Source organism: Athene cunicularia (assembly GCF_003259725.1).
Source record: "Athene cunicularia isolate RWA chromosome 4 unlocalized genomic scaffold, athCun1 chr4_part1, whole genome shotgun sequence".
NCBI classification, from domain to species: domain Eukaryota; kingdom Metazoa; phylum Chordata; class Aves; order Strigiformes; family Strigidae; genus Athene; species Athene cunicularia.
Window position 1 is genome coordinate 8,882,349 of NW_020799098.1, and position 22,849 is coordinate 8,905,197.

General features: G+C 41.8%; 1 protein-coding gene across 1 annotated transcript in view; it reads right to left on the reverse strand.

The window, feature by feature from the left end:
- Positions 1-22,849, reverse strand: part of MXD4 (MAX dimerization protein 4) — a 29,309-nt gene that overhangs the window by 4,251 nt on the left and 2,209 nt on the right. The window contains exon 2 of the mRNA XM_026846767.1: positions 2,838-2,952. Coding sequence (XP_026702568.1) covers positions 2,838-2,849 — 12 coding nt within the window. The 5' untranslated portion in view covers positions 2,850-2,952. The remainder of the gene's footprint in view (positions 1-2,837; positions 2,953-22,849) is intronic.

Genomic DNA, 22,849 nt, shown 5'->3' on the forward strand with positions numbered 1-22,849 from the left:
GGGGGGGGGATATCCCTCAGCAACTCTCTTGCCACCAGCAGACATTCCTCAGCTAAAACCGAATTATTGTTGCCTTGGTTGTGGGGAATATTTAAATCATTTTGTCAGGCAAAGCTGGCATCATCTTTGATAACTAGAGCACAGCTCAGGTTTCAGTCAGAATGTAACGCCTCTTTAGGTGAAATAAGAGACTTATCACCATAAAGGAACCACTTCGAGCCTCTTGAATGCTCTCCCTCCTACCGCAGGCCATGGAAATTTTTAGCATTTAAAAAGCTTCTCTAACAATAAGCAGTATTAATTATATATAGTAGGAGGAATTTATGAACAATTCTCTTTATTCTTGCTTTTTTTTCCCCTTGAACTTCTGCAGAGCAAATATGATAATTCTGTGATAACCTCCTACAAAATCAGTGGTATTAATCCAAAACTTCTCAGCATTCAGCCTGTGAAAGGATCCTTCCACACATCTACCCAAAATCTCCCCTCTGCTTGCATAAAAGAATGGATTAATTTTTTGAAATTAAAAGAATACTTCACACCTGATAAAATGTGCTGCACTGTTGGTCCAAATGCAATAATAGAAATATTATCTTTTAAGATTTCAACTGCACCCTCTTCCAAATCACTGACAGCTATTTAAAAAAAATGACTATATAATTAGGGAAGAAAGGGTAATGAGTATGATGGGATCAAAAGCAGGAAGGACACACAAATCATAACACCTTATATTATTTTAAAAAATTATCTAACTGATGAAGTAAATTACAGGTTGTAGCAGAAAAAGCTTTCATAAGAAAGACCAAATTTGTCTGTGAGCTGTGTTTACATGACCACTGGGCTTGAGATGTGCAGGGAGTGAATACAGCTGTTGACAATTCCTCCCTGCCATCTGAATGAACCTGTGCTTGGTTTTCTGAGGAGAGCGGAGTGGGACAATGCACACAAACCACAAGCAAAACAATTTCAGAGATTTTGTTGTTCCAGTGCAAGCCTGAAAGCAAAAGTATTTATCTTTGAAAAAATAATTGACACTATTGAACTGAGCAGTTAGTTTCCTGTCTGAACAAAATCTAACTTCTGCAGCTTTGTGTTAAGCCCCCTCCCAGGCAATACAGTATGTAGATATGCATCATATGTGGATACACAATGTTATGATAAGAAAAGGAGTTGGTACATCCATGTACACAACAAACCAAATATGCCCAATTGATCAGATTTCCTTTTCCTGTATTTTCCTGGCTGCAATCCCAAACTCTTAACAACTATTTTAGGAATTAACTCAGTGATTCATATCCAGGAGACTCAAAACCATCCAATCTTTCAAGGCCAGTTTCAATATATGGGGGGATGTGTGTGAAAAGTTCAAAACTGATGACTGTATTAGAACTGGCAGTCAGGCATTGGCGTGCTGTGGCAGTGCAGCAGGGACGTAGCTGACCTGACAAAGGGGAGCAATTAAATGGCAACCCAGTTAGGGTAGGTTCAGTTCAAATGTTAAAAAGAAAGTTAAACTTCAATTTCAGTTTTCAGAAAATGAGTCCTTGGTATTGTACATGATGGACTTGGAAAGAATCTGTTCCTAGCTTTTTTTTTATCAGCAGCTGAAATAGTAACTACATGGCTAATCTCTCACACTTGCCACTTGTAAAAACAGTTTTTCAATTTGTATGCATAAGCCCATGATAGGGGGGCAGCCCAAGACAAAAACCACATGCGGTGCCTTTCATGAATGTTAGCCTGAATTATAAACAAGAGGCCAAAATCTCAAATGGTAAAAACAGGGGTTGCCCAGCTGGAGTAAATGTGCTTATAAGAGCTGAGGAAGGAGCTCAGTAAACTTGTTTGCAAGAATGGTTTTGCTTAAAAGTAATCTTTAATTCTTCATATGATATACACCCGTTTCTGCAACTGCAGAGAATCTTAATGCTGTATAACAGCAGTTGTTGTCCAAAATACTCCAAGATTACTGCCAGTAGTCAGCCTCTCCTGACACCATTCTTGACCTGTTTCCCTATAACACTGAAAAAATGCCAGATGAGTAATTATCGTCCTGGACACAGCAGCAGAAACCTGTTCTTTAACTTTCACATTTGATTACCTGTTTGTATTTTTACTGCATATAACACGGTTCCCCTGAAACTAAGAAAGTGAAAATGGGAGTGAAGGTGTCATTGAAGAGAGGAGGCCTGAGGAATAATCCTCTTTGAATTACCTGTGCAAATGTATAACCTGCACTGCTCCTGTATCACGAGTGAGATTTTGGGTTGGTTTTTAGTTTAAACTTGTTACACCCATGAAACGTGCAAGGGGAGTGGCAACCAACAGGAGATTGCATTTCATTTTTGGTTTATTTTAAATGATTGTCAAACACTACAGGATCTGATCATCAAAATGTGTAAGAGGATAAAGCTTACTAGTAGCTACAATCCCTTTGACTCAGTTAGTTTTTCGATCATGAATGGATCTCGCTTTTTACATTGAAATCAGTGCAGTACAATGCTACTTTGCTCAGTCCTTAAATATATTAATCAAAGAACAGCTTTGATACATATATATATATATATATATATATATTTTAAATACAATGTAAACCATTAGTAACTAAGCAGAAGTCACAAAATCACCATTTTATGTATCTGACACTGCAGGGTAAATTGCAAAACACAAAAGCTTGATATTGTGACTGAAATCCTTGCGACTAATAAAGGCCAGTATATCCAGAAGATTGGACATATGGATATGGATTTTGTGTGAAAATTAGCTTCCTCTCTATGGATACACATTCTGGAAGATTCTGCTTTAAAAGAAATAAAAATATGGATTAATGTTTTTACCTTGATATGCATCTTAGCTCTTTTCAACAGACTTAGAGTGGTGTGTCTGGTGCTGTCCGGCCCAAGAGGCACAAGTTGTTTTAGCTGTTCCAAATATAGCCGGAGTTTAGCCCGCCTGAAATTATTAAAAACGAAGAGCGTTGTAGTAAAGTTGCACCCGAACAGCATATCCTATATGCAAACACCATCTGTCTGCAGGATCTCTGTGCAGAACTCGATTCAATGGTGGCTTCCTTTCCCCTCCCTTTGGCAAAGTTTCAGACTGAAAGGTCACTTGAAATGCAGTAATGCTGCTTGGCACATTCAGAGACTAGTTTCCTACCTATATTTCAAAGCCGTTTGCTCAGTCTGCTTAGTCCCATCTTAACGAAGGAGGAATACATTCAGAGACTGGAGACATCCAGACAAGGCTGCGCACTGAATCTACGGCTAGACAAGGAATTAAAACTGGGACTTTACTCCAATCCAGTGATTTTTGCAGGCAGAGACAGAGCTGTGGGAGGCAGGGAGCAGGGAAGCTGCAGACCCCGACTCCCTTCTCCCCCATTAGCCCTGCCTGATGCGATAGGACAGACTCCTGCTACACAAGGTGAGGGCATCCATGCAGCTCTGCACAGCTCGGAGCTCCTTCCAGCCATGGTTTATCAATATATTGTGCCAGGGAGGTCCTGATGCTCCTTCTCCTCCCATCTACTGACCCACAGTCCTCCTGAGAAGGAGACATTTCTCCTCTCAGTGTACAGCCAGGACAACCTTTATTACACAAAAGAAAATACTTCCATCCATACTGGGTCCTGCTTTCTCTGTTACTCCTTTGCAAGTATCACTATTACTGCTCTCAACAATCTCTCCTATACTAAAGAGGATAAACGAAGTGGTATTTCTACAGATGCTTTGCTTCCAAACTTTGTCTGCCTTTGAGAAAGATGCTGGCAATACAACAGTCCACGAAACAGTTGCTTCAACTATCCAAAACAAGGCAGCAGCAAACCAAAGAACAGTGTGGGAGTGTGCTTCTACAGTTAAATCCAGAAGAAAATCTCTCCTGGTTTTAATGCGCAATTCTTGAGCAGGAATCTATACAGTTTTGCAATAAGATAGAAGTGGATGCAGAAGCACTTACATAAGCAACATCTCTAATATTTTCCTTTCTGCCAGCCTATTGCAGATTGAACAAAGCAACGACCTGGAGCATGCCGACATCCCCCACAAAGCAGTAATAGTAAGTGAAGCGGATCACAAGTGTGAGATGAATAATCATCTTTTTCAAATCTGCTCGATGCTGCATGAAGGAAACAAACTTTGCAGGAAATGTAACGCTTCTGGTCAAAAATGAACTCTTTTGAACAATCTGTTCAGAGCCAGAATTCAGCATCAGTGTCTGAAATGCAGCTGCAGAGGATTTAATATGCAGCGAATGACAAATTACGCACGTGTAATGGGAATGATTAGTGTAATGTGAAAACAACCTGAGAATTAATGGGGAAAAAACCCAGAGCAAAATAAAATCTAATTAAAATACAGTATATTAATGACTATACACTCACACATTTAGTTCTGGCTGCATATAAATCAGCAATGTATTAGGTAGGAAATCAAAGAGCATTTCTATAAAATTGTTAATTCTTTCTTCAAGCCACTTAGGGAGAAAGGTATATCGGTGAAAATGTGATTCTCAAGAGAAAACTGATTATAGATTTTTTTGTTTAGGCCCAGGATTTGTTTTTAAACACAAGGCTCTAAATTTAACCAGCTAAATGCTTTTATTTAAACAACAGCTACAAAGACTGGGGTAAGTATTCACAAAAATCGCCCCATCGTATTGAAAAGCACCCCTGTGGCTGCTAACTTAAACTGGGACATTGATCTTTAAAATAGTGTATAACCAGAATTAAACACTACTGGTATTTATACAGAAAATCCTTATCAGGTAAATTTTTATTTCTGTGTCTGTATCCTCTAACAACTACCTGGCTGGTTCTGTGGTTTAAAAAAGAAGTAATGCATAAAAAAAGAAGTAATGCATAAAAAAGTTAAAAGAAACTTGCTTCAGGGACTAAATTCAAATAATCTTTTTGGTTTTTAAATGGCCTCTAAACACACACGCAATCATCTGCGTCACTCGGCACAACTTGGATGCAACTGCATTTAGACAGCTGACGAGAAAGTGGGGACTGAAGATAAAGGAGGATGTGGCAAGGAAGAGGACAAGAATAATATCCAAGTAGTAAATAAAGAGTTAAATACATTGAAATGGAACAATCAATATACTTAATTAAACATCTGATGAGGAATATACAGAACTGTTGATCTGAGATCTACTTAATATTAATCCTGGAAAACGTTAATGAAACCAGACTACATACTCATCTGCCTCTGTTACTATTTGAAGAAAGTCTGCTTACCACAGGGAGAAAGTAAGGATTTACTTCACTTCCTTACCATCAACTGGGGAGTTAACAGAAACATTACCAAGATCCAGCAGGCACAGCTGTGTGTCTTTTTAAAGCACAAATTCTTTTATGTTACCTGCCAACCAGGTAAAGCAGGACTTTACAGAAGTGCCATGAAGAACACGAGACTGAAGTCAAGAATATTTTCACTGACAAATGAGAAGAATTAAAAAGAGCTAAATATTAAAAAAAAAAGCTTTAAGGCATTCTCATCACTAACAACTGATAGCACTAAATGTAATACACACTTGCTAAAAGACCTGCTCTGACTTTAGCTGTTTTTTTAAAAGGGATTTTTTTCTTTCATTCAATTACTCAGCACCTACAAATCCATTAAATATTTTAAAGCATGAGCTTTACGCAGACCTTTACATAAAAGCAGGCATGTTTATGTGGTTAATTCGTATATTGTAACACAACAGCATAATCGATGGCACAGATTGTGAACGTAAAAAAAAGAAAACCAGCCCACCACAATTCCTGAGGTACTAGAGTAAATAACCCCACGTTTTTCATTTGCACATCTTAGAAAAAACTGTAAGAATGTAAGAAAACATTTCAAGCATGTTATGTTAACAGATCACACCATCAGGAACAAGGGATTCAAACTTCACAGCAGATAAGTTGTCGTGTACAGACTCTGCCAGCACTAATTTCTCTATTTTTCTGCAGAGACCTGACAGCTTTCGCTTTTTCTCAGCTGACTGTGAGGGAAAGGCACTCACAGAGGTAATCGCAACTGGAGCTGCTTTGTGTTTTGCAGCTGACGCCTTAAATTCCACCGAGAAAATAAACAAAAAAAAAAAGGGAGCCTGGTCTCCTGGTCTCCGAACAATGGGGTAATGATCTCTGTGCATGAAATGTGGTTGAAGTGGGTTAATTATGCTCTGCTCCAGCTTTGAAACTCAACTGTTACACCTTCACCCACACAAAGCATGGTGTCAGGCCAGGACACCGGTGCCTACAGAAGCGGGCACTTTTCTCACCTCATGTGGATGCACAGAAATATCCCACTTGTCACTGGTACTGAATTTATCAGAGAAGGTAAGGATCTAAAAAAAAAGCCATCCAAAATCTGAATCCTCAAGCCTGCAGCTCTCCATTTTGGGAACAGTTCGACGCATGGAGAGAGGTGCATGGGTGACCTGCCTCTGATTTACCACATTTGCCTTTATGCCAGATGATAAAGGAGTTTCAGATGTTCAAGACATCCGTGTTTCTCCCTAAGCAAGCTCACAACACAGTTCTCTAACTCTGCACTATAGCTTTTCTAATGCTTAATAAAAATGCATTACTAAGCCCACAGAGTTAGTCAGCATTTCACAGCAGTGGCCATGTCTAGGAGCAGTCAGGTGGTTCATCATGTTCACATAAAGGAGAAAGCAGCTTGGTGACAACTAACGCAATGGCTACCAGCTGGAATTGCCTTGAACTGGTTTTGAATACATATAAGCCATGGTGGGCAGTAGTGGCAGGTATTTCAGAACTGATAGCAAAATGAACCCTGGAGCCCCACAACTTGAAGGGACAAAGAAGCAAAATAGTGTTGGTAATTTCTGCATAGTACAAGGACATCCATCAGAAGTTCATTTGAAGACCACTCACTGACTCTAGTCCTCAGAGTCTCCAGCTTGCTCCTGTGCTCAGCTCTGAAAAGGCAGGAGCAGTGCTGGCCAGAGGAGCTATAGTTCACCACTTCTCAAAAGACAACTGCCATGCAAAAGTAAATTAAGATATTTGATCCTAACAAATTTCAAAATTGTGTTAAATGAGTCTATTAAATACTGGTCAATAAGCCTCCCCATATGTATGAAACCCCAGACACAAATCCATTCTAGTGCACCAAGAAATGGAATACTAAGATGCAGAGAGAAAAAAAAGAAACAAAAAAGCCTATTGTTCACACTGGATAATCTTCATTCCAATGAAACTGCAACAATTCCAAGAAATTCCTACAACTACTTGATGGGTAGTTGCAATGGGAACAGAATACTCCTCAGTAGGGCCAGATAACAAGAGGCGATGGCTTTGGAGGTTCAGGATGGACATTAGGAAACAAAATTTTTATTAGGCCAGTGGTGCACAATCAGAACAGGTTGCCCACAAAGGCTGTAGAAGCGCGGTCATCCTTGGAGGTTTTCAAGATTTACGCAGACAAAGCCATAGAGATTCAGAGAGCCCTCCAATCAACATTTCTATGAACATAAATCAAAGATTGCTTATAAAGCTGTAGCATTTGACTCACGCGATTGGTCCCACTCATGTTAATAGCAAAACACCCCCAACTGTGTGACTTAAACCTGTGCCAGTCTGATTGATACAAAGCTGGTAGGATTGTGAAGTGACCTGATTCACCTGCAGTCTTTCCACAGGGGCTTACCAGGGCTTTTATAGATCCAGCACAGCAGATAGAAATGCTGCAGCTAGTCCGACAGAAGTAGTTGTTCAGGCAGTAGTTGCACGGGTTTTTTTGACATCAGCAAAGGTGTGTTTCCTAAACCATTCAAGTATAGATCTAGAGACTTTATCTGGAAGTCAATGATCTGCACAAAGCCATCTGGAAAGGCAAAGTGCACATCCAAAACAAGCTGCTTAGTCCTCAGCATGGCCTGCCTCAGCCAGACCTCAGTGAAATTAAATGGCCATGGACACTCATGATACAGGGCGACAGCACTGTGTTCATATGAAACATCTGCCTGTCAATCCCCCCACCCTGGTTGGACAACCCATGCAGACAAAGCTGCCGACAGCCTTCCGTGCATTTATGGTAAGTAGCATGTGGTAGGCATTTCCTCAAAGCTGCACCTGAAGAGATAAACAACAGTTCTGCTGTTGACATTGTGCTGTTACTTCCAGAGATCACCCGCAGAGAGTGTCAAAAGGGCCATGCTCACCTCTTTCTCAACAATCACGGTCAAGAGCATAAAACTCACTATAGAGAAGTCAAATTCATGACAAGTGTTCACCTTGTACATCTTCAAGGTCTCAGTCCACAGCCTCCCCTAATTAGAATAATGGCTCTCCCACATGTACCCATTCTCTGTGGAACCAAAGCCGGCCATAGAAGGGAAGGAGCAACTCTTATCAGCAAAGTTTGTCATCCTGTGGGAAGTCCCAGAACAGCTCTGTCTGGTCCACACCCACGCCCACCTACAAGCAGATCACCCAGTCAAGACATGAAGCTGTCCTAGCCATACTAGGAGGCATTTCAGAGCTGCAGCATCTCCAGCTGATGGGTCGTAAGGATCTGGAAGGCTAGGAAGTGGACAAAAAGCCACTAAATGTCAATATTCCCATACTGCATGCTCTGAATTTCCCTTCATGCTGGCTCCAGCAGAAGTTGGCTGGGTTAGACAGGGTGTTGTTGCTTCAACACTCACAGCCCAACGTACCTCACACCACAGTGCATCACCAAAACACATGTAGATATGAAACAATACTTGCCTCACAAGGCAGCCCTAACCGTGCTTTCTGCAAGACGCTCTAATGCTAAAAATGCCTGCATGGCTGAACATGTGTTTTTATTTCAGATGTCCCAAATTTAGTCTACTAAACTAGCTGTGTGTATAGGAGGTTGACATACTCCCGAATCAACTGCTAAATATACTTGCTTGGTGATGTTCTGAAAAGAAAAGGACACTACAGATCAAACACTCAAATAACATTGAAAATGCAATCATTACAAGCTACACTAGTGAGAACAACAGATATATTTGAAATAGATGCAAAAATTTAAAATTCGTCATTTTTGTACATTAACCATTTCAGTCCAAAAACCAGAGAGCCTCAGACCCTATCACAGGGCAAATTCAGTACAAATTTAATACAAACAAACCCCCCACTTCAAAGAATATAAATCTATTTGAAATTAATCTAGAAGAAGACCTATTACTATGAACTGGACAGTTACCGAAGCATTTCAGATTCCTTCTCTCATGTTTCACATTTTTTCCCACATTCAATCTTATCCTGGTCCTGGTGCTGTGCATTGAAGATAATACACAAAGGTTTAAAAATACAGAGCAGTTACTAAATTTTTCATTGTTGCATAATGACTATGTAATCTGGCTTAATAACATACATAGGATAAAGTTAGAGAAGAATCTCTGCACCAAAAACTCACTTCTGGAGTCAAATGTTCACCAGATATATTGTGAACCAAAGCAGTCTGGGCTGAGCCCACAACTCTGGGTCACAGGCCCCTGTGGTGAATTAATGGTTGTGTTTTATCCCTAAAGAAGGGTGATTTTATCTCCCTACCAGGCATGAAATTCAGCATAAAATACAGAAGTGAGCTAACTGCAATTGTAAGACACTCGTGTTTTTACAGGAAGACTCTTCACAGTTTTATTTATGAAATGCAAACACCTGCATACAGGGAGCACTCAAATTTTAGACAGAATCAGCGACCACAGAAGCTCAGGACCCTTTGTGACATGCACTGGTCAGGATGAACACAGGCAGCATCATTATTCATAAACTTATCATTATTTCAAGGCTTTTAAGAAAGGCAGACCAGCAGTAAAAAAATCCCCATTGTGACTTTAGGATTCACTTGCCACAAAGGTAAATGAGAGAGGAACTCTGCCTGCCTTCTGACTCTCACCCTTTCATATTAGAGCTTGACACAGTTAAGTCAAGATCTCTTAAGGGCTTCAGCTCTTTGTGCACAGTCATACTCTTGAGCAATGACAGAATTTTGTTGCAAATGGCTTTAACGGTACTGAAAATTAAATGTGTTTATATTATTTCATATATTCCTGGATATCATGCCTACACATATAATGTAGGTAAGCATATAATTATACTCCCCATTCTGCTCAGAAGTTGGTACTCAAGCATACTTGCCTCACTCCTCCGTAAGCTAACACTTTTCTTAAAGTAAGTGTCAGGAATTATATATTTACAGCTCTACAATACTTTTTATAAGCTACCAAAGATAATCCTGACTAATTAAAACATATTTGTTTATAAACACATTTAAAGAGACTATATGTAAACTTCCATTTTAAAAAATCATAGAAATTCAATCATATATAAATGGTTCTAAAGAAACCTATTAATGGTAGACACAGAATTTAGCATATCTTCAGCAAAATATTAAATACAATGGAAGATAACAATCCTCCACTGAAGTACAAAATCCTGTCTCTTCTGTATTTATTTCAGTCAGAAACACTTACAAGACTTTCTACTCTACAAAGGATACCTCAAATACATTTTTTTTCCCCAAAAGAAGCTCTAGCTCATACTTAGGCTGCATAATCTGTTTCAACCACACAACAAATTTGCTTTAGTGAAAAGGAAAGAAAACCTCTTAGTATTAAAGCACTGTACCATAGCAAGGCACCCAGTGTGCCGATTGCTACGAGATGTGTGAAATGCTTGCTCACAGCTGAGTGCCTCAGAGTCAAACCCAGAAAATTCAGTAGCACCCTTACAGCAAACGTCTTGGCTTTTTATTATCCAAGAAAAGATAATTCAAACAACAGTGTCCTACACTAGATGCCATTTTTTTTTCCATATTAAGAACAAAATCCTGAAGATTGTGCTGCAGGTGAAGATTCATCCAAGGTTTGTTCCATGTGGCGTTTTTTGTCCATGTCTAACACCTCACAGAGGCCTCTGCGACTAAATTCAGCAACAAAGCCCGGGAAGACACTGTGGCAACTAACAGGCAAAAAAAGCCGTGAGTGCCTAATTGCAGTGATTGTTAGTGAATTAAATGCAACAGCCCTACAATCAGTGCAACCGCCTGCTTTATTTACTTTATTATTAACTGCATAGTTTCATCCTCTATATGCATTTTCAGTGTGCTGAATATTTTTGTGCATTTGTTTCACTAAACTGAAACCAGCCAGATAGCCTTACCAGTCAGGTAGCTGGTGGTCTTGGGGTACCTCTGAAGTATCCAAACACATGACATCAACTGCCTATGAAGGCAATGGCTGCAAGTTCATCTTACCATCAATAGCTTCCAAAGAGCCACTGCTGCTATGAACTTATATCATCTCCACATTTTCACGCGAATACTGCTCAGAAATGTCTGGTACTGTTCCTAACGCTAAGGAAGACAGAGAAAACCTCTGCTGCCTGATATACAGCTTACCATTTCAGTGTTTTGTGCATTTTATCACTCTGAAAAATATTTAAGTTCTCTATTTCACTGTATATAAATGCACACTGCAGCATTCACAGTGCATTTTATTTACTTTCACTTAGTGTCACTTCAGCCCACTTGCTGAGCCAAGACTCTGCACTTTAACTTTGCCTTTTTACCTTCCAAAAGTTGCAGCTTGTTCATGTTTTGGAGCATATGCGTGAAGCCAGAATTTATTCCTACATCTTTCAGCAAACATAAGTTAAGGGAAGTATCTGCAGTGCCACAAATGTATGCATTTTTGGCCAGCTAAGCCTCTTGGCAGCAGCGTGCAGAAAACTATCTGGGATGCAAGCTGGGGACAGGTGAACACTGGGTGGTCTACAAGAGGGAAGCTGCTGACTCCCAAGAGAGGTGATGCCTGGCAGATCTTGCTGCTTTCTCCATCCCTCCAGTAGCTCCCTGCTGAGTGCAATGACACCTGCCTGTCCTAAATGATGAGCACTGGGCTATACCATTTCTTCATCTCTCAAAATGCCTACAAGCCAACTTTGATGCTCCTTGCGCTCCGGTTCTCACCAGAGGGTAAGCTGTGGTGGTCCACGTACTGCCATAAGCCAGGAGCAGCAGCTAAGATGGGCAAACAGCAGCAACGCCCGAGGCTTGCTTTGGGCTGGAATGACCCTGTGAAGCAACCTGGACAAGGAGAGACCTGACTGGAGCCTCAGCAGCTGGTGGCTGGCCAGACTGCCCACGTGCTGTCCCTTCAGAAACTTATCTGACAGCAGAAGCAGACAGACTGAGCTCTGTGACAGGTCCCAGAGTCACATTTGACTTTGGCCAGCAGAAGAAATAAAAGCCCTGTGGCACGGTTAGTGCCCATTGTCATAGTGTTCCTGGACCTTCTCCCACTCAGTTCTCCTCTTGCTGCAGAGTGAGCACAAGCTGCCAGAGAGCTGTGCAGGGTGTAACACAGGCATCCCCCCCGCCTGTGCCACCCCTCCGCACACTCATCCACAGGCCTGAACTGCATGTCGACCAACCCAGCAAAGCCACAAAACCAAAATACAGTGGTTGGTTTCCAACCAGTCCTTTTCCTTCAGGGGCTCATGGCAGGCACTCTGAACAGCACTCAGGCAAAGCAATGCACAAGCAGAACCCTGTCAGCAAGGACTTGGGGCAGGTGGGACACTAGCAGCTCTGACTGTTTTAACTGCCGGGGAACCGTGGCCTCAGGCTCTGCAGTATTAAGAGCTGCAGGACTGACATCTAACCACCCTCATCTCCTCTCCTTGTTTTTTTTTCCGGGCTCCTCCCTGCAGCCAGGCTTGTCCCCACAGCTTTCCCCAGGCTTCAGCCATCCCACTATCTTAAGCTGCTCTTATTTGAAGAGCAGCCATGAAAGGTTTAACAGCCCTTCATTGTCTCAGGTTTTGGTGATAAGTAACAGCAACATGCAGAAATTTGAGATGTGCTTCATAGGAAATGTCAATAGGAATTTACAAGCTATACAGGGATTCCCAAAAGCATCACAAGCAAACATAATGGCAGCTGGGTACCACTGGTCTTTCCTGGATGGTGACCATCTCAAATTTACTTGTACAGGATTCTCAATTCTTTCACCAGAAGCAGTAAAATCTCTGACTTTGCAAGAATCTCAGGCAACAGAAATCAAACATTATGAAAACAGCTGAAATCCCCTGTGGTACATTTTTGCCCTTGTATGGATTTCTTTTCCTCTGCAAAAAAGGGGAGTTTCTGACTAATATTTTAGTATTTCAGCCTTCAGGTTGTGCTCATCTATGAAGAACAGTTTTCTATATTTTAAACCTTCAAAGTCAATGTCAGACAAATATGAACAATTCTTACAACTATAGAAAAGGAATTTGTTCCAGGTGTCTTCTATTTTCAGCCCTGTTATCTACTGATTGTCTTTTATTATTCACCTCTCAAATGCTTTTAAGCAACAGCAAGAGAGGTATCACCTAGTACCATGTGCTCAGCATCACACAGTACCTACCTAATACAGGCAGATGAACAACAGTGCCTTGTGGGGAAATAACACAAGTGATGGAAATACCACTATGCATACTTAAAAAGAGAGTCCACAAAAAAATGATCAGCCACGCTTTTAATAAACTTATTTAATACTTCATTCATCCATCCTTTCACCCATTTGTTTCGCACATTAGAATGCACACATTGCAACTTAGTAGTCCTCCTAAATTAGACCTCTCAAACCCATCTGTCTTACTGGCACTCAAGTTTCTTAGATTACACTGCAGGGAGACTTAAGATTTTAAGTTTGTCTGTTACCTCAGAATAGTGTCAGACCCAATTAGACAAGGGGAGTGCCATTGCAGGATCATGCTATTCCAGTATCAAGCAGTTTTAATTCCCACTTGAAGTTACACGGATGTACACACATACTTACACACGCTCCCCACTGAAAACCCGAGTGGATTATGACTCGCCACCATTTACATGGCTGTGGTAACACTTTGGTCCTCACCAACAGCGGAACACCACAAAGCAAATTTGAACAGCAAACCCAAACCCACGACCTCGGTCTGCAGTTCTGCAACAACAGGTGTGTTTTCATTTGGCATCTTTCACAGTGCTCTTCTAAGTAATTTGATGAGGACTGTAGAGTGTAGGTCAAAGAGAACTACATTTATTTAAACAAGGAAAAGCTGAATAAGAACAACAGGTTTGCACTAGGTTTACACGCAGAGGGGAGCAGGATGATAACTACAATTTTCCACAAATTAACCATTCACAAAAAGGTGGTTGAAGAGGATGCAGTCAGTCTCCCCCACAAGTGGCTCCGGGGAGCATATATGTCCCTCTCACACAGCGCTCAAGGCACAAGGTGCAGCATGGCTCTGCACACACAAGCTACACATTTATCGACTGACAACACCCCTGAGCAAGTCACTGCTTACAAATCAGCTCATGGCTTGAAACCGGCTTTAATTATCAGACTGTTTCCCCACATCAAAATGCTAAGCAAGAACATCGTGTCTCAGGACAGCTGCCAACAGGAAGGATCTTAAAAAAAAAAAAAAAAAAAGAAGACTACAATGCTTAGAGAAGCCTAGAGAAGTTGAGCTGTAGCACAGCACTAAGTGAAGAGAGCATGGTACAAGGCCTAGTGAGCTTTTTCTGCCTAATTTTAAACCTCCCTATAGACCTAGTTACTTTATACATATGTCAAATGAGGGGAGAAATGTGTTCGAGATTTTTTTTTTTACACCGCTGTATAATGCCAAATTAAAGGAGAGACAAGTCAAGCTGAATTATTTTAGCTAAATTAAAAACATGCATTGCCACCACACACTGAATGCAAGGCCTTGGGATGGCAGACAGCCGGAATTAAACAGCCTTTTCCCAAGCTGAATTGAAGAGGGTGAGATATTAAAATCTGCAATGCTGGATACCTGTGACTGTAGTTTTATTGTCTATTGCATCTCTATATCCAAATGCCAAGTAAATACCAAGTGTCCAATTTAACTAGCCTGACAAATGCTGTAGGAACTCCACAGACCTACTTGCACTAGGCACCAGAAACAACAGCAATTCACACCCCAGTTTTAAAACCTAATCAGAGTTAAGGCAACTGTATCTCCAGTTCAGCACCTAAACAATCACTTTCTCCTTCTCAGAGGTAGGATGTTTTAAGCTCTGACTGGGAAACTATCAGAAAGTCATGTTCAGTGCTATGTCTTACTTTCATTTGTGCTTTTGTTAATTCTTCCTCAGCACCTGTACCTACCAAAAGCTTTGTGGTCATCTTAGAGGGAATAACTAATGGTGGCAGCTCGAGCATGCATGAATGAAGCTAATTGGCTTTTGGGGAAGGAGGTGGTGAGTGGTGCTGTTTTGTACCGCTGTAGATAGTTGAGATGTCCTCCAACAAGACAGTTGGGGTGCCCTAGGATGACAGCTGGGTGCCGTTTCAAGCCAGCCAAAGGCTGGTTCAGACCCCAAGTGAGAACACCAAAGGAAAAGAAGTCGTCACCCTGAAGTAATTAAGAATACATGTCCCCAAATGCCTTGCTGTACATCTCCAAACCTGTCATTGAAACCTTGTAATTAGAGGTGGATAGAAAAGACGGTGAGGTGTATATATAAACAAATTTAGAGGAAGGATTAAATGCACTGACAGTAATTAAAGATAGCCTCTTCAAGGCTACAATGAGTACTCTTACTTTCATATGAATTAAAAGCTGAGCAACACTTATGTAATATTTCCCCTCCAAACAGTGACAAAATCTGGCATCACGGGACAGTGGAGAGTTGCAGATAGCTGACAGTCCTGCCTCAAAGTTTAGATTTAACTTGCCACAGCACAGATAGTGCCTTGTTTACAATTTAATTTCCATCCTATTTCCCTTTCCACTGAACAGTACAAAGCTGGCTGTCTGTGCCAGACAGGGTGCAGTCGAGCAGAATCTGAAAAGGATCCATTTGGGGATGATAAAGTATGGAACAGCTTTTAAAAACTCTCTCCTCTTACCTCCTCCTCCTCCTCCTCCTTCTTTCTTCCCCACAAAACTCAGCCCAGATTTCTTAAGTGCAGTGTCCTCAGGTTATCTGGCAATGGAAGGAAGAGCCAGAAGTTTGGATCCACTTGCCATATGAGTATGTAAAGTCAGGCAGTGGGAACCAAGACACCTGACAGCCTATTTCAAATACCTCTTAGCACATAGACCCAATAACTGCCTCTGGTCAAACACACACAACAAGCTCCCAAATTTCCCTAGCAGAAATTATTTGCTCCACCCATGTTGTTCATTTCAGCTGTCAACACAACAGCACTTACCAATCAGGATCAAGTCAGCTTTCTTGGGGGAATTACAGGGTTTGCTACCTTTACGTTTTGTAAATACCAGCTAAAGTGGTATGTAAGATACAGAGTGTCTGTATAGCCGGTATTTGGAAACATTGATGGTACTCCTAACTTCAATAGGAGCTGCTGAGTTCTGGCAGGAACTACATGCCAGGCAAGCCTCTTATTTAGCACCTTGAATCTTCACTTAGTTATCTAAATTGAAATATTAACGAAAGACAAGCAGATAAATTTGTTAGGCATTAATCCCAAGGTGGCAGTTGAGAGAACTCACAAGTAGTTCTCCAACCTTTTAGAGACATTTTACCACATTCAGATGTAGTCCTTGACTGTTCCCCAAATCTTCTGCTTTCTTGCTGTAAGGTAGAATCTAATGTAGGCTTTCTTAATGTAGGGCACGGAGTCTGTAACTAAAGTTATTACTTTTTAAGTTAGAAGCACTGCAACAGATGACCTCATGCATATACACCCAAGCCCACACCTCTTCTGTGTTGGCTACACCAATCTCCACAGACTACACAATTAGTTACGCTAATTTGTATAGAAAAAAAAAATTGTAAAACGTAAACTAGAATTAAACAATAATTATTAGCCACTTGATATCCTTTGACAAGTCCTGTCACTCTGCTCTATTCTCGTAGGATGTGTATGTAGCTCACTACATGTGTTTCAGTTTCCATCTCAAAAGACAGCACTCTGGAGTCCCAAACAACCCTCTCCTTCCAAAAATAAGGAGGGGTGTGGAGGGGAAGAAATATCCATTCTTGTGAACTGCACAGTTCTTTAGGACAAGAAAAGTCAGTTTTAACTGGATCACATGCATAGTTTTTATTTGGTTTTGGTTGTGTTTTTTTCAAAAACAGCCCAAATTAAACTGTTGTAAAGGAACAGCATTATGCTTTTTCACATTTATGATCTGCTGGCTAAATGTTCATGCTCAGTATAGTTTCTGGAACCTTAACTGCATCCTCTGTAGCTGCCCAGATATGATGTGGGGTTCAGCTTGCAGGCAGGCACACACAGCTCCTACTGAAATCCCCTGAGCAGGGTGCAGAATCAGTCCCACAGCCTGCCACATGCTAAACCACCATGTGTACTGAGGGGAAAAAAACAGATTAAAAATTACTTGACCTGCAAAAGAATTCTCTGTAGTAAATCTAAGCACAAGTGTCCACCAACAGAGACCACGAGGGAAAAGCAGTATAAGCTGTAACAGGAAAGTACACATTGTTCCATCCAGAAAGAGACATTCTGAGTTTGGGACCAGGCCACAGTATATCCAATACTCAAACAGAATCAGCAGCCCACAGAAAGGAGCACAGAAAATACAGCTAGAGATGCAAATACAGCATGGAGGCAGGGAGAGGAGGGGACAGGACAAGCAACCCACAGAATAGAGCCACCTCCTCCAGCCTAGGTTGATCCCTTAGTGCCTACTCCAACCAGGGATGCTGTATCATCAAAATTTTGTGCTCATGACATACTTGGAAGAAAATAATCCAGCCTCCTGCAGATTTGGTGTGAATCCTGAGTGCAGTGTCAACCTTGCCTTAAAAAGCTGGAGCCACACTGCTGGTTTTCATGTGCATTTGCCACCTCTTCAAACCATTGCAGGTACCACTTCTGTATACCCAGTTTTCATCTGTGGGCTTCTACAGATATGACTGGTTGGGATTCAGCCAAGGATTCCCATCATGTTACGTAAGACTCCTTTCAGAGGCCAGGTTCTTAAAGCCCATTAGCTGCCTAAATATATTTATTCTTTTAAAAAAAAAAATAATATCAAGTTCCAGCTTGGTTGTCCAGATGTAGCTAAGCAAGCTTAAAAGGAAAACCTTTTTTTAAAAAAAATACCTAATTCAACAGATCTTTTTCTCCACCAAACAAGAAAGCAGTCACTACCAAGCATCTCTTCCCGTATTTGCAGGGAATCAGCACCTAGCTGTTGTCTGTACAGTGCTGAAAGCACCTGGAAGTCTGGCCCATCTATCTACATTTTGTACAAGACTAGCCCACTCTTCTACCACTGTGGATAAGAACTGGCCAGGTCAATAAGCAGATGCTGAGAACATAAACCACCTTTCACATAGTCCATTAGAGGCCAACACACAATGGACTCATGTTTGAAGAGAGGGATGAACAAATTCAAGTGGAAAAAATGCATGCACTTGGTTTCTCGCCCATCTGCTTTCTGCTGGCGGTTGGCTGGCCTGGAAGCACACGGCCTTCTGGAGCCCAGACCCAAGATTGCACTTAGGCCCTGCAGTTCAAAGCCGACTTCAACAGGAAAAAGGACATCACAATTTAGTCAAGACTGTATTTTAGCCCATTTTTCACTGCTGAATAAAAGCTTTGTCCAAAGCACGAGGATGTGTACATCTCTGACACCTGGAATCTAACTTCAGGATCAGATTCACTTCCAAACGTCATCTGCATAATATCCCCATCCTTTCCAAACCAGCAGTCTAGGTGGGAAGACACTTTTGTTGGGAGTGCATCAGCAGGTGAGCTGCTGTGTGCAGGTGAGACAGCAGTTCAGTGCATGAGCATTTATAGTAGCTATTGCGGCATGTAGTACAGAACAAGCCACCGTTCCAGACACTGCTGACTGCCTAGAGGTGCAGAAAAGGTGAGGAAAGAATAGCATTTCAGCACGAAGCTTTAAACATTCTAAATTCTTTAATTCCATGGATTCACCACACTCAAAAACACGGGACACAAAAGCAAAGGATTAAATTTTCAGTTCTGTGGGTCCTGTTCTTTATAGACCTTGTTAAACAATCTCCACAAAAAAACTTATGACAGCTATTTAAGACACAAATGGCACCATATACTTTGCTCCTTTGTTGGAAACCTGAGTTTAAATTACAGGTAAAAGGGAGTTTGAGCCAAGACTCAGCCTTGCATTGGCTGAGGTAACACCATTCAACTGAGCACTACAGCTGGCATTCTCAGAGAGGCAGTCATGGCTGGGGAGGGGGGAGCAGATACCTAAACCATGGTGGCTGTCAGCTCACAAAAGGCAAGCAAGACCTTGCTTAAGCAGTGCAAAGGTATGCTTATTGTAATTCACTTGAATTGCAATAAACTCTTCACTTCAACCAGATGGTGTAAAAAGCTCCTTACTTGATTAGAAAACCAGAGGAAACAGATATAATACGGAGGTTAAGGTCTGCTAGTAAGACGAGGTGGTTCCCACCACTAACGTAGCCACATTATCTGGATGGTTTATGTATAACCTGGACACGTCCTAGAAATGGCAGCAGTTTTTATAGACTCATTATAACAATAAGATCTGTACCAGGTCAGTAAGACCCATCCAGCACAGCACTCTCCAGACAATAGTGGCCAAAACTGGATGCTTAGGAGGAACATTAAACTGACAAAGAAATGAACTATATTACTCTGTACTGTAAATGAATACCGTCACTCAAAGAAGTGATCCCACCCTCTCCTTGTGCTGGCATTAGGGTGTTACAGTGAGCTGGGTCAGAAAAATGAACCAGGTGAAGAAGCAACCTTCTCCCCTCCCTCCTGGGCCTGAAGGAAGCAGGACCCAGCAGCAGCACTGTACAGCCAGGCTGGGTTAAAGTCCTGATGGAAGCACAGCAGCAAGACACGTACTGGGTGATCCTTCCCTGCAAGTAGTTTATCTCCAGCACCAGTTAGGGGGCTTCCTCGGCTAGTGGCAGCACCGTAGCCATTCAACGTGACAGATCAATGCAATTATATCTTTATGCTGCATTAACAGTACTAACTGCAATGGTAATTTGTAATTTTGAAAAGGCAGCCCATAATAAACAAAACACTATGCATTGGTTTTGTATGCTATTATTTCAAAACTTCCAAGTTTATCAGCAACTGGCAATTACACACTTTTCATTAACCCTGCAATTTAGTATCATGAAGAATCACAGAGAGAATTTCAAGACATTTATCTATGCACTCTCTCAGCCTATATAAATTCCAAGTAACTCTGGTGGGCAAAATTAATGTACCAATGAATGTACATCTGTACCTCCTTCATGAGAAAACTGACTATCTCTTAGATCTTAACTTCAGAGGCACCTACTCTATTTACTTTACCAGATAATGTTGTACATCATCATGTTCCCATCAAAATATATATTTTTCATCAAAACCTGTATTTATGTACAGGTATCTACTTCATACGCATGATGATGCAATACAACAACCTTTTTCAGGCAAGATTTTAGGTTTAAGGACTACACAAAGCACTACTCAAACCTCAGGACAGCATTACCTCCTGCAAGCACAGGAGCACTTTTGGGCTCCCCCTGGGTCAGCGCTGTAAACAATGCATACATTAGGCTCATCTGGGATGAAGAAAAGGTTTGTTTTCTTCTAAAATGTTTTGCAAGTCACTGTGTCTCATGTACTCCCCATCCTGGTCTTCCAATTATAAAACTTCAGGGCTGTCCCACTCAGCTGACCCAGGCCATCTCCACAGCAGTCTCAGCTTGCTGCAGTACAAACTAGTGTGCCCTGAACAAGAGAGAACTGCTCCCTGTCCCACATGATACCCAGTGATTGAGCTAAACACTTGTGCACTTCTTCTGGAATGACTTTCATAGGCAAGCATGGAAATGCCCCTAGAGCACACCGCTCCCAACAGCAATGCCTGGTTTTTACCTCCACCCGGCTCAGCTCACCAACTTTTGTCAAACCTACGCCTGGGGACCTGGGATGGGATCTGTTGATTCCTCCAAGCAGGAGAGCACTTGCAAGTCAGCTGCTGCAGTGTTGAGCACTGCCATGCTCAAGATCACCAGCCCATCCTTCCCAAAGACATTAATCAGCTCCCTCTTCTAATTATACTCCCACTGCTTGCCAGGAGTTTACTATTTTGTGGAATGCAGGCAGGACAACTTTTACTGCTGCTGATCTGCCCCCTCCTACTTCTTGACTAAAAAACCCTAGGAAAACCCCACAGAGAATACAAATGGTCTGACAGAGGCAGGAGGTAGCTGTCTGTCTAGATCAAGATGTACCACGGTCACCCAACCAAGGTACTTGTTCAGCTCACACAGTGCCAGTTTGGGGAAAGCAGTACGTGGCTTGCTGATTTCGAGGCACACTTTTATTAATTTCCTCACTAAGTCTTAGAAGCTGTTCTTTAAAACCATTCAGTTTCACAAGCTATTTTCAAAGACTTTGCCATAGAAAGGACAAGATCTTGAACAACTCCTGCAGCAGAGCTGCTCACAGCCAGGCAGGAGTGAAATGACTTTGTCACCGATGGAGCCCTGATGGGTTGGTCCTAGAATCCCTCATCAGGGCTCCATCTGCTTCTGACGAGAAAGGATGGACCACAGCAGGGAGGTGTCCCTTCCTCCCGCAGTCCTGCCCAAGCTGGAGGACAAGTCCACACATGAATAGCAGAGGGCAGATGACTCACTGCCTTCACAGAGAAGTGTGAAGATCTCAGTACAATCTTCAGGGGATTATACCCTGGTTTATACATTGTAATGCAGAACTAGTATAAATTGATGCAAATAAATGAGATTATGCTGTGGCTTTTTAAGAAGCTTGAGTCTCTCATGGATTCTTGGGTTTTTTTACACTATGAAAGTTGAATTCCTCTGTACAGCTGCCAGCTTAAGTCGATTTAAAAACTGCCTTGCAAGAAGTCATGATTACCAGTGTACTGGCTATTTACATTGCTCTGTGAAAACAACTACTGCCACAATGGTCTGGCCGGAAACAATAACACAAATATACATCTATATATTTGTCATTAGGAACCACTTATATCCAAGTGCAATTCCGATTGAGTTGTCTGTAATTATTAAAATATCTTGTAGAACTTCATCTGTCCTTAGGATAGAAGATTTCCTGCCTTCCTGCTTTTTATATAGGGGGTTTCCTGTTTTATGGCTCTAGATGTAAACCTTATTCACGTGGGACCAAAACAGGACTGCCATTAGAGGGATGAATCCTGACAGAGTTTCACTGCAGTGAACCCACACTGAAGTTCTGAGCAGGGTATTCCAGGGAGACTTAAAGCAGAGAAAAAGGAATTTTATGTATGAATTGCTGACAAACACTTTACCATAATTGTAGTCTGAATACTACCATATAATGAGAGTTTCTGTTGGAACTACGTCTCTGCTTCCATTTGCCTTCCTCTGAGCATCCCCTCAAGAGCATACAGAAAAGAGACCCAGCAGTAGAAAATGCAAATTAAAGTAGTGGTGCCAAACGGCTGAGTCTGCACACACAGCGAGGTGAACCACCGCCATTCCTGCTGATGTCAAAACCAGAGATAAAACACCAGCGCAGAGCCTGAAACAGCACCATGTACCAGTACATGGCTACTGTGACTTTCTGGTTAGTGGCAGCTCTGGCCACCCTCATCCAGGACACAAAGGCCCTGTAAATGAGGAAGCCATTTCCCTGCCCTCCAGCACTCAGTCCAGCCCACAGACACCACGTGAGGGACTGGGCAAGGAGGAGGATATGAGCAGCCATCTCCTCTCTTCCTCCTTGACAGGCTCCTGTGAGATTTAAGTGTGCCTCAGCCAGAAGCATCATGGCAGTGGTGAGTCAAAGGCACTGGTCCTGGAAAGGATACACCTCCAAAATC